An 18,684-nucleotide genomic window follows, 5' to 3' on the forward strand; every position below is an offset into this window, starting at 1 on the left:
TAAAAATGAAACGGGGAAGCCTGCAGAGCTCTGGTGCCTTCTGCAGCAATGAAGCAAATTAGAAAAAAAAAAATACAGCAGCTCTTAACTCTGCTAATAGGCAGCGCTGGTGCGTTTAGGGCCAGTGTGTAGAGTGGAGGCTCATCCCGGCTTGTTGCTGCCTCCGCCGCAGCTCCTGGTCCGCTGATCGAGTGCTCCCTGCCCCGCAGCCTCCATCTGATCGTCACACAGAGGTTTCCCCCCCTGCTGCATGCGTAACATCTCTCCAAGTCCAGCCGTGGTGCTCACCAAGACCTCGCCGCTCGGATCTCATCCTCCAACACGGAATACGCACGACTCACACTGAGCGAACCGCTGAGGCGAAATTAAAACGCCAGGATTCACCTCCCCGGGTTCAGTCCAGACCGAAGCGAGGCTGGGATTTCCTCTTATTCATTTGATATTTGACAGATCCTCGTTTTTGTGCGTGCTGTGCGTGCGCGTGTGTGCGTTGGGTGGAGTCAACCCGGAATTCTCCAAATTGGAAAAACCATTGGCACATTTCAGGTAGGTCGGCGGCTGTAGCCTACATTAATGTGCTCATAGCCGAGCAATGCAGCGAAACGTCAGGAGATTTATTTCTTTAAATGTCATCCCCGCGTGCATTTGCTTTTTTTTCTCTCTCTGTCTTGCATGGTGTGTGTGTGTGGTGTGTGTGTGTGTGTGTGTGGTTTGCTGTTTTCTGCTCCTAACAGGGCCGCAGCTCGCACTGTATGTGTGTGCGTCCACAATTTGATCTCCTTAGAAATAAGAGTCGCCTCGCGTTTGGCAGATCTGCACCAACAATTAGCATCGTTACATCTGGATTAAACGGCACAGAGGCTAACAGAGCCACAGATACATCCGAGGGTGCACGAATCGAAGGGAAACCTAAATGAGAAAAAAAAAAAGGCCTGATAGCTTCATGCGAGGGTGTGATTAAAAAGCTAGAAATTGACACGAAGAGACACGAAGGCTGGATTATAATAATAATAATAATAATGATGTGCACCCTCCTTTAAAACCCATCTGCTTTATATCATATGTTTTCATTCGTCTTGATGCAATGGGAATAAATCGATGCAGTGATGGATTCAACAGCACCCCACCTCAATGAACATATTATTATGAAACACATCTGTGGTCAGGTGTCACCTCTTCCTGCTGTGGCTGCCAAACTGGGGCATGGAGGAGGGAGAAGGGGGTGGGTGGTGTGGGGTGGGGAGGGGAGGGGAAGGAGGGGTGGGGGGTCAAAGGGGCCTAAAATGAGAGCAAGATCCAATCAGTGCATAGATTGATCTGCAGAAAGGATCCAAAAGCTCCAGAGCAGCTGATCTGCTGCTCGCTGAGGAGGAAGTTGAGAGCGTGAAGGTGAAGAGCTCCTGAGGAAGTTGCAGGTTTGATTTCTTTGGAAAGGTCCCGCAAACGTCTTCTGAAGGGCACTTGAGCCCGGTCTCTGCGTTCGTTTGAATCTCCCTCCTCCTCCTCCCCCTCCTCCTCCTCCTCCTTTTAGTCGCCCCTTCTCTAACTCAGCCCAGTCATATAAAGAATTACTTGACACACACAAAAAGAAAGGATAAACAATCACCAACGAGCCCCGACTGGAAAAAAAAAAAAAAAAATGACAAACTGCTGCCCAGCTGCTGCTCTTTCCTCAGATAAAATGGAGCGTGGTTGCAGTGGAACAGATTCCCCCCAGACAAAATGGGTCCCTTAAATAATAATAAAAAAAAAAAAAAAAGGTCGTGATGGAGAATGGCTGCTCCGAGTGGCTGGAGGAGGTGGGGGTGGCGAAAGATATCGGGGTGGGGGTACTGCTACTTTCTGGATTTAATGTGATGTTCACTGACTCGGTGTGCCCCGCTCTGTGTCTCACAGGAGCACCATGAAGGACGGGATCGCCAACAACAGCACGGCCAGCATCTCCCAAGCCAGGAAAGCTGTGGAGCAGCTGAAGATGGAGGCCTGCATGGACAGGATAAAGGTACAGGGCTTTCACCCTTTGCTGTTCTTCTTTTCGCTTTTTACCAAATCTTTTGGGTTCAGTTTTAAAACCACGATGCAACTTTTCATTTCATGTGCCTTTATGGCTTTCACGGCTTAATATCTGCACACACTTAAATGTAAATAACCACTTGTGCTGCCAGTGTCCAAAAGCTATTAAAAAACGTATCGATTGGCCACACTGGATGACTTGCACCTTCGCTATTATGAACATGAGCTGTCCTCTTTGAGTGGAATAATCACTGGTGCGCCAAGTCCGTATGCATCCGCAGCTCAAATTAGTCCCCTTTTAATCCGCTGATTAATCCTGTTCCACGTATCGTGCTGGATGAACGCTTTAAATGCAAAGGTGCTTTAGGAAACTACACTGGTTTGTGTTTTCAAAATGTTACTGCCTCAGTAGGATCAAATGGATTTAAGGAAGGGACAGATTCGTGCGACAATCACAAAAACACATCACCCGTCGTATCTTTTAAATCCTTTTTGCTATTGTCACAAGCGTCCATCGCTCCTCTGATTCAGATCCAGGAGATCCAGACAGTGTAACACCTTCATCGTGCAGTGTTTGTCGTCTGAGGCCATTGTGAATGCATTAACCCATTTCCTGAATGGCACATTGTCACCGTCTTGGTTGAGTCTTTCATTCATACGTTGAAAGAGCCCCATTTTATAGAAGAGTGCTTCTAAAATACCATCAAACCTGCTTGCCACTTTATTAGGTACACCGGTTCAATTGTTTGTTAACACAAATAGCTATATCACCCAATCACATGGCTGCAGCTCAATGCATTTATTCATGTAGAGGTGATCAAGACAACTTCAAACCGAGCATCAGAATGGATTTAAGCGACGTTTGAACGTGGTATGGTTGTTGGTGCCAGATGGGTTGATCTGAGTATTTCAGAAACTGCTGATCTACTGGGAGTTTGATGCAGAACCATCTTTTCGAAAAAGAGAAAATATCCAGTGAGCTGCAGTTGTGTGGATAAAAAAATGCCTTGTTGATGTGAGAGGTCAGAGGAGAATGGGCAGAGAACTGGTTAGAGATGTTAGAAAGGCAACAGTGACTTTAATAACCAATCGGTACAACCAAAGAATGCAGAATACCATCTCTGAACGCACAACACGTTGAACCTTGAAGAAGATGGGCTACAGCAGCAGAAAACCACACCGGGCGCCACTCCTGTCAGCTAACAACAGGAAACTGAGACTACAGTTCACACAGGCTCACTAAAACTGGACAATAGAAGATTGGAAAAACGTTGTCTGGTCTGATGAGTCTCGATTTCAGCTGCGACATTCAGATGACAGGGTCAGAATTTGGCGTAAACAACATGAAAGCATGGATCCATCCTGCCTTGTATCAAAGGTTCAGGCTGGTGGTGGTGGTGGTGTAATGGTGTGGGGGATATTTACTTCCCTTAGTACAAACTGAGCATGGTTTAATGCCACTGTATTGTTGCTGAGCTTGTCCATCCCTTTATGACCACAGTGAACCCATTTTCTGATGGCTACTTCCAGCAGGATAATGCACCAGGTTTTCCTGGATAATCTAAATAAAAGCTGCTTCTAGACAAGTGTTGGCATCTAGAAGACACCAAGTCTAATGGCCAGGCAATATAGGATGTAATGTAGAAAATGTAAAGTGATAACGGACAGTGTTTTTACTCATACATATTATAAAAACACAAGGAAACCTCTGCACAGCTAAACTCCAACATATTCAATAACTACTCTTTTATCTATTGTCTTCCCATCAATCATGCAACTTTTGTCCTCTCTAGTCAAAAATGACCCAGTCTGCTTCTTTTTTATTTATTCTTTTCAAGTAATTCTGTGGTACACATTTTAGTTTTGACTTTTTTTAACCTTTGCAGAACAAGTAGACCACATTTATATCAAATTTGACAGGGAGGACAATACAAAGGTTAAGGAAAAGATTATGAATGAGAAAGTTCAAACGAGGCAAACGGGAAAGGACAATATTAACATCTGACCAGCTGATCTGCCTTTTGTTTCACTAAGACTCTTAAATTAACCCAATAAACATACTGACGGCTGCCATGCTACAACAGTGTATCGGTATTGACTGGTGGTCCCTTTCCTTCAGCAAAGTCAATCTATCGGTGCGCAAGACTTTGCATGTATATGTCCAGCTAATAGTGGCTAACGTGGCGTTTTATTCTCAGGCAGAGATGCGGTGCAGAGCTCTCTCTCATCTCTCAGACTTGTACTGACCCAAAGTGACGCTGACTCGAGCTACATCACTCGGGAGCATTTATCAGATTTGGCGCAGCTCCCTGTGGAGACACAAGAGGCTTTTACAAACACCCATGATCTTCCACACTTTGATTTTTTATTTATTTATTTTTTTTTTTCCGGTCTTTGATTTCAACAGCACAAATGCAACATGACAACAAAATAATATATATTTCTCGGCTTATATTAGCACAAAATATGGGGGTTAGGGTTAGGGTCAGTTCAAACCAACAGGAATGGAGGCCCCATCGATTACTGACCACTTCTTATATTAGCTTTCTGCTAGTTTTTAGTTTGGGTGCAGGACTGATGCTCTAATCCAATGTTAGACGCGGCGTAGATAACCTGGATGTTTAAATAATGTTCACATCCCGGAACCTTCTACAGCTCTGAGACACTGTTTCTATGAAACAGGACATCATAAAGTCCCTTCAAAGCCCTCATCAGTCTGGTTAAATATTTACTTTTCATCCCTATACACTCTTTATGGTTGAGATCACTCACCGTGCCGTAAAACGTAATGATACTCTCAGTGTAAATAGAGATTTTTAGATTGTTTCCAGTCATTAGATTGAACTGATCTTCGTTTTGTGATCACCCCGATAAGAGGCTGTTTTCTATTCATGTGTTTCCTGCGTGTGCATCTCTTCTCAGCATTTTTCACGGGCAGGCTTGTGCATCTTAAAGGCCAGCGTCATCAACTCGTTCCGTACGCTCCTCGTGTGCTCAGGGAGTGATTGCCCCGCAGCCCCGAGGCAGTTCACTCAGCGTTATAGCCGGGGCTGGAAGACAGCCATGCGCCTTCATCCCCGGTCCGCACAACAAATACGCCTCAGGAGAAAACCTCCTCTTTTTTAAAAAGATAAATAAATTAAGTGATTATATCAAAATGTAATCAGGGTTATTGAACTTTAAAAAGGATTCTGGCCAGATTTATGCCGTATTTTTCAATGCAAGCCAAGTCCAAACCGTATCAGAAACTTGAAGACTCAGCATATCATGTTAATATTATTTTCTACACCGATCAGGCATAACATTATGACCACTGACAGGAGGTGTAAGTAACACTGCCCATCCAAACTTTTGGCAAACCTTGCATTCGCGTGGATGTTACTTAGACATGTAACCCCCATCTAGACCAGACCAGGCAATCCCACCCCATAGTAATGACACTCCTTCAGTGCGTTTACATGCACCTGAAAAAAAAATTAATAAAATAAATTATTGCCTTAATCGGATAATAACAGGAGAACTTAAGTGCATGTAAACACGTTCTCATTATCCGATTGAGACACCCAGATAATGCGATTGAATCGGAGTTTTCGATCGGATAATGCGTGTGCGCATGCTCCACTATCGCTTCGCTGGAGTGTGACCCCGGAACAAACACGTCCAAGAAAGCCGATCGCAGAAGAAGAAGAAGAAGAAGAAGAAGAAGAAAAGAAACGGAGCCGTCTGAGGGATAGTGCGGATCTTACCTGCATCAGAAGTAGCGCGAACATTAAGTACATGATTAAAAAATGTAATATTATCCGTCTGGTTGTTGTTTGAAATGCCGGTCTGCCGCATGAACGACTCTTGTTTATTATATCACGTAATAGACCAGCCGGAAATCGGGCCGTATTAACGTGGTATTATCACGCTGAAAATACACGTATCGCCACCTAGTGTGGAGTAGGAGAACAGTTATTTGATTTTCTTTCTGCATGTCCAAATTCACTAGATCACAAACTGATGAAGTATCTGTTGGACGATCCACAAATGCCCCTCCCCTGAAGCCATAGGACCCCCACTAACATCATGTTACGAGACACCACAGGACACTATCAGAAGACCCATGTCCATTCTCTGATGAGTCACAACTGTTTTGGAGACCTACATAATATTAGGAAGGTGGTCATAATGTTATGTCTGATCGGCGTATGTTTCTACTAATGTCATGTCCCTTTTTTTAAAAAAAATTTTAGATTCAACCCCTTTCAAGTACTTTTAGGCTATTAGAACATAATTGCAGCCTGTGGCAGCCATGTTGGAGGTCTTTTGAGAAATTAGTTTTTTGGGAGTTTTTGCAGCTTGTTCTCAACACATCAACCGGACAGAACTTCTTTTTCTGTTGTGATGTCCGGTAACTATTCTGTGGTTGGGTCAGAAATTAGAAGTGGGCGTGGTTAATGTGGAAGAGACGAAATCCTAGCCATGTTAATATGCACAGTGTGGGTAGAGATCAGCATACTGAGAGTGGGTGCATGCTGGGTAAATGGCGTGATGTGATGGATGACATCTGAAAATAATAAGAAATGTCTCTCATATCGTCCATCTCCTGCATCTCCAGCAATGCTTAACAAGCTTAAGCAGAGGCAGTTTTCTACCGCTGAAGTTTTTCTCTGTAAAGTAGTGAATGTGCTGTTTGTGATTCTTCTCAAATTATAAACACTGAAACTCAGCTCATATCTTCACCTTCGTGTCACATGCTGTTGAGTCTCTTCATGCTAGATGTGATCATGAAGAAGCCATCGTCATTATTACTGCTAAGTAAAAACTGACTCGACTAATTGATGAGGTACAACTATAAGGCTAGTAAAGCATTAATCCTGCAAAGTCAAAAAACCTTAAGAGCTTTAGATCCCAGAGCTAAACAGACATTCACCCTCTGCCTTCTCTTGTGGGTGGGCGGTCTCCTCGTCTAGTTTTTGTTGGGGTTTTATGTTTCTTTTTGTACACAGAGATCAGGCCTACAGCCAGTTATCGACTGGATTCACACAATGATGCCAGAATGAGAGCAACACAAATGAGCTGTTTGACGAATAAACATGTTGAACAGCAAGGAGGACGACTCCAGCGTGAAGCGCAGGTTGTGAAGGAACTGTACTTTATTATTATTATTATTATTATCATTATTAGTTTATTGAATTGGGTCGTTAGTCGTCAGTGTAAATGCGCCGGACTTAGCACGAATGCTAACACGGACACGGAAGACTTTAAAACAGCAATCGTACAATTACGAAACCAGACACAGATAGACAATGTCAGAACGAACCAAAAAAGACTCAGACAGACAATATTGAGAGAGACAATATTTTGACAAAACATCTGGCCCACAATTATAAAAAAAATAAATAAACATTAATGGTCCAAGAATCTTGAGACTATCCATCACATTAAGAAAACTATTCAGACTATGTGAGAACATGTCAGATTTATTTTTAACCAACGTTTTAGATTTTTTTTAAAAAGTCAGTAGTCCAGTTTCAGATATGTGGTGGTAACTTGTTCCAGGAATGTGTTCTCTTACCGATAAGACCATTTAGGAGAATTTAGTCCTACACCTCGGTACATTACAGTCACCTCCAGTTAGAGCTCTCGCTCTTCGTCCTTCAGTGTTTTTCTCTGGATGAACCCATTCAGTGGTGGTGGGGGGACAAGAGCATTTAAAACTTTGAAAATGAGGCAGATTTGGTTGCTGTCTATAACATATAGATACATATAGATATTGGAAAATTATAATAAGTCTACCCACCAAACAACAGACGTCAATTCAACGTTGGTTTTTGTGCTAAATCTGGTCGGCCCGTCATAGTCTTGATTTAGTCCAGAAATAGTCGTTGAAAATTGGGTTGTGTCTTTTTGAAGACGTCTTTTCAACGACATGAAAATGACGGCTTTTCACCTTTCACTTTTCAACCAAATTTAGACTTTGTTTAGATGCACATGAGTGACGTCTTTTCAATGTCTTTTAAACTACTTTTTGTTGGGTGGGTAACAACTTGACATCTTTGTTGTCACTGGGGTGAATCCACTTTCTTTTTTGCCCCAAACGTTGAACTCATCACAGTGGGTTACAACAATCAAATTTCTCATTATTAGCTTTGAGAACAATACCACAAATAAGTTCCAATTCCAATAACCAATTCTGGTTATTTTTACGTATTTAGTTTATTTCCTTTATCAATCTCTTATGGAAAAATTCTTTCCATGCATTTAACCGCGCATGAATAAATGGGAGTTGAAACCACTTCATCAGTATAATGAGTTCTACATTTAACCAGTTAAACTAAAAAGACAACTGTTCAACTTTCAAAACAAAATCGTAAAATATTGCGTGAATGTGTCAGTTGGATTTGTTTGAATGTCCTTTTCAATTTGAGGCGGGCCAGTTCAGAGCAGACTGTTTGTGGGTGTTCGTGTAGTCAATGAGAGTGGTGCACAGCGAGAGTGTGAGAAGCCTGGAGAGTTTGCAAGAAAACTGCAAGTCGACGGTGAGAAACCAAGTCAGTCCATAAGATCTTCATCCAACGCACAGGAAAGACTCCTGGGATTTCACTAGTAACTCTCTCCCAACATAGCTCCATCTGATTTTGGTCATAGATCCCTTCATGGCCTACGTCACTGTGACGTCACAACATTAGCTGGAGGCAAAACAGAGGGAAGCTGGAGGCGAACACTCACTGTCAACTGGGAAAAGCAAAAACCGAAAAAGTCTTAGATGACTTTCTTTGATTAAAAGAAAATACTGGAGTGAGACAATCATTAACAGAATAATATGTAATATGTAACACATCATCAGTTTCAGCCTGGATAACATTATAAGTTAAGAATAAATCGTGATTGAAATAAGTTAATCATTATTTAGGGGATTCTTGTTACATGTTAATGCTAATGCTAACCGCTGGGCTAGCTAATGCAAGATTAGTTGTGTGTTTCAGGGGTGTCTGAGCAGAAGTTTCATTTACTACGTTACCCTCCACAGTGTTTCCACTTACTAATTGTAATATCTTTGTTGGAGAGGATTCACTTGATAAAGACAGATCAGACTTCGTCCCCTCTGTGTCCTCCTCTGGTCAAACATCCATCCAGTGAGTGAGAGTGTAGGGGTCAGTGATTGTAGTCCCATCATTCAGAGTCAACTTTTTAAAATAACACTCACGGTCTCGGGGAGTGAGTGTATTAGTATATTATCTAAAATATGCGTTTTCCTCGTCCATTCCAGGAAAAACTATCTGTTGAAATACGCTAACCTGTGTTTACAGGCTATAATGTTTCAGATCTTTTGCCTCCAGCTAAGCCCCGCCCCTCAAAACACATGAAGGGGTCTACAGTTCTTCTTTATTTTCTTTGAAATCAGTAATTGATTAATTTAGTTTTTAAAAATTTAGTTTCCGAAATACTACTTTTTGGAGTATCTTTTTAGTTCTCTTTCGGTTCTCCTCCATGCTGCTTTGGTTGATGGAGAGCTTTTTTTTCCCTCAGGTGTGTCCAATTTATCTCCTCCCTCCCCCCTTCACTTCCTGTCTTAGCGAAAAACGATTGGTTGGTCTATACTCCTTTGTCTGTGGGCTCTGCTCGATTCATTTTATTGCTGCAAACCAGCGCAAACTGAGGATTAAACGACGACCTAGGTGTAAAACACAGCCGTGGACAAAGAGGGATGAAAACCTGTGACCTTATATTCTCAAACCGCCATAGTCCACGGCACCACGTGGATTAAGACGGCACCATGAATGAGATATTGAGCAAATATTTAATTTTTTTCAAGTCCGCCCCTTCAAAAACATCGGCTTTAGTTTCATCTCGACTGATAGGCAGACAGCAGTTTGAGTTTAATAACCACTTGGCACATCAGATCCAAGTAATTCTTCATGTGGCTGGAAATGAAAACGGAGAAAAGTACATAGGAAACCAACAGTTGGCCACGTCTGCAGATCTCTTAAATTTAATTAAAGGATCTGACGAGGGAGAGCGCGCATCAGTGACAAGAACAGTCTCTGTGCTGCTGATAGAGGGATCACCACTTTCTCATTAATTGCTCAATCAGCCAAAAGGAATGTGATCTGTGCTAATTAGAAGGACTCTCCTTCCATCATGGGGCTGCAGTGTAATTACAATCAGTCTGGGCCTAATGACACACGCTGTGCAGTACCACTTTCTGTCCTGTTGGGCCCGTGGTCTCTGCAGAAACCCTAGCTGCAGTTAACGTGATAATATAATTACTGCATTTACTTTGATTATGAAAATAATTATGCTGTTTACTTGTGTTGCAAGAGAGGGCCTTGATAATGTTCCCACTTTGTGCAGATTTGGACGCAGCGATTAGAGCCTGAATTAGGTTGGAAAGAATTTTGTTAGTGCGACTAATGTGAAACGCGTGGCTTTAATGAACACATTATTCCAAATATTAGGTTTAGTGATGAGCCTGGAAACGTACTGCCACTGGCAATTTGATGTTTCACATTCTTTTTCCTCTGAGGAAATACATCCTTTTTGTTACAACGCGGGAGCACGTACGTCCGTTATCAGGCGTTGTCAGTTTCAGCAAGAACGCTTCTGTTTTCTGCAATTTCCCTCTCCCAGTGATGGAGGAATTACAAAACAGATACACAACGCATGTGTAGCGTAGCGGATGTAAATTATGGAGACGCATTAGGTGGAAGAAGGTGGAGACAGCGCAGTAGTTAGAGCAGAAAGCTGACAGAATCATGCAGGGAGGTAGCCGACCGTGACAACACTCCTTTGTCAATTTGCCATCTTTTAGTTTGGGAGCTTAATGTGTTGCACTGCTGGATGTTAACTAAACTTCGAGGCACAGGATGGAAATTAAAGTGCCAGAGAAAGACACTGATACGTATTTCTAGTTAATTCATATCGCGTCCGGACAGAACCGCTTAAAAGAAATTCAAAAGCGGAGTGAATATCCGAGAGATTTCTGAAAAACATGAGCTCTGGGAGTTTGTTTTTGTTCAGGCTAGCAGTGCGACTCTGCGGATGCCGGCGTCGGCATGTTAGTCAGTCCGACGGCCCACCTTTCTGATCCACGCTCAAAAGTCCGGGGTGAAAGTAATAACCCTCAGAGAATGAATCACGCTTGATTTTGGTGACAGTCTGACTTTTTCTATGTGGTTTTGAGTGAAATGTCTCAGTAACTGCCATCATTCAAATATATGACAAAGACGTGCGTTACCTTCAGGGTCCCTGATTTCTCATCATTCCACATTTAAAGTCTGATTCCTTTTTACGTGACCAAATATCTGCTGAACCGATGACATTTAGCATTAGCATTTAGCTCATAAAATTGCACACTCGGCTGCAGACTTTTAGTCTTGTTCCATTAGGTAACTCAGTGGTTTGGATATTTGTGCCCTGTGCTCAGTATCCGGGGTTCACATGGAGACTTTTTTCTCATTCCCATTGAAGGTTTCACGTCAACTGTTTACATGTGAGGTGACCTATTCTGATCTGGTGTTTACATTTAGCACTACTTTTAATCAGAGCAGCCCTTTTACAGACATGTGACATGCACAGATCGATGAAAGCACCACATAATTAATCAAAGATGATGGTCTCTCCTCTAATCAGCATAGTACGACTCCTCCTCCAAACCCACATCCACTCTGCTGTCAGTGACGTCCTCCCATCATCAGCTCGTAAAACGGAAAGTTTGTGGGGTCGTATCCACTTTTGCTATTGTGTTGTTTAGCCTTATAGTAGCCGGTCTTCCACGCTTCGGTCTTTCCTGGCTTCAATTAGCTTTTGATGGACCTTTTAAAACAGTATTTCTGTCTGAGATGTTATTAAAAACAAGCTCTCCGCCACAGACCGGTTCTGTGTGCTTTGGGTTTGTTTATTCCAAATGAGGTGTTTATATGGAGCATTTTTATTTGGTTTTGGCTTCTAAACCGATATTTGGCTCCATGTAAACCCAGCTAGTGAGTTTATTGTCAAATTGTTGCATACTTTGCATAAAAGGATATTTAATGTGAACGTCAGTAACGTGGCAAAGCTGGCGATGAGTGTAACAAGCCACTAAATTAAGTAATAATCTACGTCAAGAAATCCACTGTGTGTTCCTGATTGAGTGTCATTTGTGCCCAGCTGTTTTAGGAAAATTTATGAGCCCTTTTTTAAAGTATATATTTAGTAGGACTCAATGGACTTGAGGTTGAGTGCTGTTACAGGAATGGAAGAACACATTAAGACAGGGGTCTTCAACGTTTTTCAGGCCAAGGACCCCAAACTCCCACTACCTATTATATCATGTTCTAATTAAACTCAGCCTAGTGCTATTGATAAATCTACATTATTATTATTATCATTTTGCATTCAGTATTAAGCTATTTAAGTTTTCATTTTTTTATTTCAAACATGTGCAACAGTACATGAACATACCTATATATATCATGCACTGTTAGCTTCTCTTCTGCTAATACTGTAGCGTGCGTCTGGGATTTCCATTGGGGACTATATTTATGTTGGATTCATGTTAACATGTAAGTAAAGAAATGTAAATTTGCAAATATATAGAAAATGTCTAATCAACCAAAGATTTTGCGACCTCCCTGCAGTACCTCCACAGACCCCTTAGGGGTCACGGACCCCCTGTTGAAGACCTATGCATAAAAACATTAAGAAAAATATTGAATAACACCAACCTTATTGTTCCTTTAAATTACAGAAATCACTCATATTGATCCACAGTCCTTCACAGCTATTTTCATTTAACGCTGTGAGAAACAATAGTAATAATGAAATAAATAAACCTTTAGGACGGTAACTGATTGCAGCATTTGTGTGTCGCATTGTCTCGTGAGATCCGCGGTGGGCGAGGTGAAGTGGCAGTCAGGAGATCAGATGGCTCTGTCCTCCGTGTAGATCCCCGAGTCCTCGCCGTCCCCCTGATGCAGCTGCTCCTCCGCTCTCCCGTTTGCCGCCTCCCCTCCCTTAACCTCCCACTCATCTCCCGAGCGGAAAGCCGCATTCATGCACCGTCTGACTGCGCACTAAAATTTATAGCCACTGCTTGACTTTGAAAAATACACTATGCCACTTTTTCGCCTCCATGGGATGAGAGCGTCGTGAGTCCCCACCCTCGGTCAGTGCCCCCCCCCCCCCCCCCCCCCCCCACCCCCTCCCTCATCCCCCCAACACCTGTCAGGTCACCTCAGTGAGCTGTCTCCTCCTGTTTCCTGTGGCGGAGGTAACAGTCGCTGCAGTCGCTGCAGACTCAGATCAGCGGGGGAACACAGACAATACGTAGTTTTTCAAAGAAAAAGAAAAAAGGAGCCATGTAACATTCGCTCAGGTCTCATCTGGTGCAAATTTAACTCCAAAAACATTTGGCCTGAGAACACACACAGCTGTGGACGGACAGAAGCCTCACGCAGATCGATCCAAATTCAAACACAAGACACCATCTCTTCCCTAGTAACTTTATATTATTCACCTCGTTTTCAGCTGCTCTCATTGTAAATCAATTATGTGCCTTAAACCCTTAAACCCTTGTTGTTCTGAAGCCAGGAGCTTTGGTTTGTTTGGGCTTGTGGGAACACAGCACACTGGTCTAGAACAAATTATCTGAGCTATGACCAGTGAGAGAGAAGGTGGTCCGCTTGAAATCAGTACCCACAGTGATTCTTTTGCATTGTGAGAACCGATATGACTAACCTACCGTGCAGTTTACTTGATGCGTCTTTGGAAGAGAGACCATCGAGGTCAGTAGGTTGTTTTATGCCTCCAGAGCATGCCTTCTCCTTTAGAGTGTTCCTACTCAGTATATATACAATAAAACATTAGTTTTTCTTTCATGCTAACATCCTGACTCCAGCTCATTCTGGTTGTCGCTATTTTATGAATGAAACGTGTCTGAAACGTGTCCTTCGGTATCAAAACAGACTGGAAGACGGTCTCAGTAGTTGTCTTTTGTGTAGCCTGGGCTGCCTGAGTGATTAAAAATGTCAAAGCTCTAATTTTTAGCCAGGATAGGTGTTAGCTACCTACGCTAGAATGTTAGCACGTAGCTCAAGTCGTTGCTCACAAATCTGCTAGCATGGTGGTAGTCTGTTTGTTATTTCATCTTTTAATACTTAAATAGAAATTAGTTGAGGTTGCACTTAAACTCCGACTTTAAAACTTTGCTCTCATGATACACTTAACGCTCAAGTTATTCTTCATTTCAGAACAAATATAATCCAGTGGAGATCAGTCCTTATTTAACCCTCATGGGCTGTTTTAGTGCAAGAGTTAGAATATTTCTCTCTTGTTTCTCTTTGATAAGGCAACTTTCTTCTTTTTTTCCTTTCTAAATAAAAGCAAGCGGATGATTCATTACATAAAATCATCGGACTCCTTTTGTGTTGTCTTTGAATGTTTTATTTTCAAGGCCAATTTTATGTCTCCCTGCCATAGCAACACGGAGAGAGAAATGCAGCTGGGGCCTCAGGCTGCGCTTGAACTTTTAGGGCACATGACTTTTGAACTATATTAAAGAACTGGAAACAACCCCAGACGCCAAACTAATAACGGAGAAAAAAAAACTGAGAACTATAAAGTTGTATGAGGAATAAGAACAACATAATTTAGACAAAAGAGAATTTTGGATAGAGATATTCAGGTCAATGAGGCGTCTCTATGCCTGTTAAGCTTAGGACCCTACGTCCTCATATGCGGACATTAAATTCTAGGTTTTATTTCTGCGTATTCTGCTTCATTTAAACCATTGTCCTCTTTAGTCTGCCATCTAGTGGTAGCAAAGGGTCAATACACTAGTATGTAAAAACATGATCATAGGACAAAAGTAGCTGATGAACAAATCTCCATCAAATTCTAAGGTTAAAATTTATTTATTTATGTTCATTAACGTTTCTAGTATGATATGCCCCACAAATTTAACAAATTATATTAATAGCAACAAGCTACAACCTCGCTAATTAGCAATTACTCGTTTGAGGACGTTGGGACTTCATTGTTCGCAATTCTTGTTTTGCTTAGCCATGCACAGGTATTAAAATAATATTTTTTGTCACACATTGTTCACTTTATTACAATATAAATAATGAAATAATCCCAGCGTCCACATATGAGGACGTTGCTCCTTTTCCAAAAAATACTACTCACTGTTGAAAGATGATGTTAAGAGAAATACCTTGAAGAAATTAAATATGCACAGCAAACTAAAGCTCGGGTCTGAGGAGGTTGATACGTTGTCCTTTGGTCTCAGGTCTCCAAAGCAGCTGCGGACCTGATGGCGTACTGCGACGCCCACATACGCGAGGACCCCCTCATCGTGCCCGTCCCCGCCTCCGAGAACCCCTTCCGGGAGAAGAAGTTCTTCTGCAGCATCCTCTGATGACCTGCCGCTAGAGCCGTACCGGTGCAGGCATGGCGTTGCCTGGCTTCTCTGTCTTCACCACACCTGAAGCTACTGGCCATAGAGGCATTGAGTTAAGTTTTGCCAGGTGGACACTCTGTTGTTGGTCAGCTCTGTCCTGGTGGCTGAGGGTATTGGGGGAGTCAGCTACCAAACTGGCAACCCAGTGAGCGTATTATGTCTTGTTAAATAGGTTTGTTATTGCTTTGTTATTAGAGAACAGCCTTGCTCAGTGCTTAATGAGATGAGAGATGTTTTTTTTTTTCTTTTTTTCTTTTGTTGTGCTAGATCTTAACTTGCCTCAGGAGACAGACGTTTGCCCAGTGACCTTTTTAAACATTTATTCTCCTTCCCTTTACCTGGATTTCTAAAAAAGAAACAAACAAAAAAAAAGAAAAAGCATAAATCTTTGTATTATCTTGAACATCATTTCAGTTTTCTCTTTTTTATTGCTCTCAGTGTGCAGGTTTGACTGTTTGTAGCAACACCTACTGACACTAAAATTTGGCACTTCTGTATCAATTAACCTTACTCAATTTTGTAGTTTAGGAACAGAAATCTTATCTCAAAATGGTGAATAATTTCATCCTGGTATAAGAAGGGAGGGATTGTGCATCGCTCTGCTTATTGAAAGGTACAGAGCTAATGTTGCAGCAGACAGATTAGTTCTCCAGGGTTTTATCACTGTGCAAACAACCCTTAAGTCAGAAATTATTTATGAACCTGTCAGCTGTTCCCCAGATCTGCTCTAACGCAGTCTTTACCTTTACCGCTCTGTTTGATTCACTCTTCGTATACTTCATCCACACTGAATCAGAGACTGCACCGGTTAATCCTGCAACCACAGGCGGGGAAGATTTTTACAAGTCGCAGGACATGTTTTCCTCCTTATTTCCTTAGCTGTCTCATTCGATTTCTGGGCATGTTTCCTGAGCCTGGTTCCTTTTTTTTTTTGCCTGTCCTAGAGTGAATGGCAAGGCCTTTTGACATTAAAGCCAAACCGGAGGCCTGCATGTTTCTCTGCTCCTTTTTGACAGCCTCCTCTTGTTTCCGAGGGGCTGCCAGTCTTTTAGAGTGTACAGTATGTTACAGTGCCAATTTCTGTGAGAGCAGTGTGAGCTTTCACGCTGTCGTCCCACAGCCTTTTTTTTTTCTTCTTCTTCTTCTTCTGTTTTTCCCCCCTGTTTGTTTTGGAAGAAAAAGCACACTGTCGATATATTTCCTTTACATGGGTAGTTGAATAGCATTTGCTAATTTTTACGATGAATTGTTATGATTGTTATTAATATTGTTATTATCAGTAGTACTATTGAATATTTGTTGCACAGCACTGACAGCTACATGACGTGTAGTGCTACCAAGCTTGTATGATACTTAGACAACAAAAAAAACAACAACAAAAAAAAAACATTTATAAATCATGCAATTATTGATACTATCTAAGTATTTTTTAAAAACAACAGTATGGGTCGTTTACATTATGTGATCCCTTTGGTGGTTCGGGCTTTTCACATCATTGTTTGTGCAAAATTGATTGAAAATTTCCTCTCGGTACTTGAACAGCCATCGCATTAGGAATCCAACTCTGATACGGGACTGTCACAAAAACAGACTATTGTGTTATCCAATTTCTTTTCAGGATAATTCTTTGAAAACCCAGAGACTCACCTCGGGACACTGACCTCATCTTAAGTTTGGTGCCAAATCTGAAAACGAGAAATACAACAGCTAGAGATGAATATTGCATGGATTTATTTCTATCTACAACAGAGAGAACTATTATGATATGAAATATTGCCTCTTCATTAACTAACTTTCTGGGTGCTACTCTGCACATAATAATCTCATTTGGGGTCCAGATATGTTGACACATGTGCAGCTGTGTTCATGAATGAGGGGTGGGGGTGGGGTGGGGTCGGGGGGGCCATAGCATTTAAACAGCAGGCTTTGTAAACCCTTTGACGGATCAAATGAATTAAAGGAAAACGGCAACCCAAATGCTCTGTGTCTTCAGTATTTCTGCTTCGTGTCTCTGCGCATCACACTGACAGCATGGAAGGCCACTGCAAATGGTTCTCATGGAGGAACATGATATTCTGGTGCGTAGTGGAGACCTCCTGTGGCTGAGCTGAACCCGCAAGCCATCTGGATGCACAGTTCATGTGTCATGGCATTTGAAAAAAAAAATAATAATAACAATAATAAAAAGCAAGTTATGAGGGTCGACACCAATAATAACTCAAGGCATCAGCCACTTTTATCAGCATTCGTATCTGTTGCTCTTTCGCGTGTACGCCCGTTACATTACGCGTCACCCGGGAGCAGACTGAGCTGAGATCACCCCGCTTTGCCAAATTTGGTTTATATTGGATATTTATTTTTAACCACCTACAGAAACCGTTTCACCGGACTCAAAGGTGCGATCGTCACATCAGAGTCAAAATTGCTTTTCAGACCAAAAAAAAGGAAAAAAACTCACAAACAAGTAAGGAAACTGTGTGGGTTGATGCCATGGTAGAAGCATGTAGAAAATGGCACGGAGGGTTTGGATGATAGATGCTGATAAAGCCAATATCTCTTATTGATTTCTGCAAACCAGTCCCAAAGGAGCGCGAAGTAATTAGGAATAAGCAATGCTATGGGGAGGATTTATTTTTAAAGCCTGGGGACCATTTATTTTAAATTAAAGGCTAAGTGAGAAGCAGATTTTCTTGCAGTGAATAATCTGTGGACATCTCCTAAAATTAGCACAGTTTTGTTTTTGAGGATTTTCTCTGTGCTGTTTAAAGTGCATAGTTAGGGAGTCATAACTCACTGGTTGGGATCTGGTTAGTCAATGCCAATCAAATATGATCAATATGCACAAGCAGAAGTTCCAATAATAATACTAAAAGGTGCTTATTTTCCTAATTTTCCTTAACACCGGCTATTCGTCTCATTCTAATTAAGAGCACAGAGGTATCCCAGAGTGCACTGCAGGATTCAGCACCTTCCTCAGACTTTATATTTGATAAAGAAAAAAAAAGATTGGAGGGAAATGTAGAGAAAAACAGCCAAAACTTAACTCAGTCAGTAAGTAGGTCTCTGTATTATGTTGCAGGCACCTGGCTCTCAGCTGGGACCTGACTGCATAAAAAGAAATCTATACAGATCTGGAGAAAAGTGCAGTGAGTGTATTGAAAGCTGCAAGGCAAAGGGGAATAAGGGATAAAAAAAAAAAAAAAAACAATACACACACACACATATGCACACATGACTTGGAATAG

At 41.8% G+C, this 18,684-nt stretch overlaps 1 protein-coding gene across 1 annotated transcript; it reads left to right on the forward strand.

Annotated features, from left to right (window-relative positions):
• The first annotated feature begins 18 nt into the window (after window positions 1-18).
• On the forward strand, window positions 19-16,844 carry LOC125018971 (guanine nucleotide-binding protein G(I)/G(S)/G(O) subunit gamma-4). Its single transcript, XM_047603449.1, has 3 exons — window positions 19-546; window positions 1,897-2,002; window positions 15,269-16,844. The coding sequence occupies exons 2-3, from the start codon at window positions 1,904-1,906 to the stop codon at window positions 15,395-15,397; spliced, it is 228 nt and encodes a 75-aa protein (XP_047459405.1). The 5' UTR covers window positions 19-546; window positions 1,897-1,903; the 3' UTR covers window positions 15,398-16,844.
• Window positions 16,845-18,684: the final 1,840 nt, after the last annotated feature.

This window comes from Mugil cephalus, chromosome 13 (assembly GCF_022458985.1).
Source record: "Mugil cephalus isolate CIBA_MC_2020 chromosome 13, CIBA_Mcephalus_1.1, whole genome shotgun sequence".
NCBI lineage: Eukaryota > Metazoa > Chordata > Actinopteri > Mugiliformes > Mugilidae > Mugil > Mugil cephalus.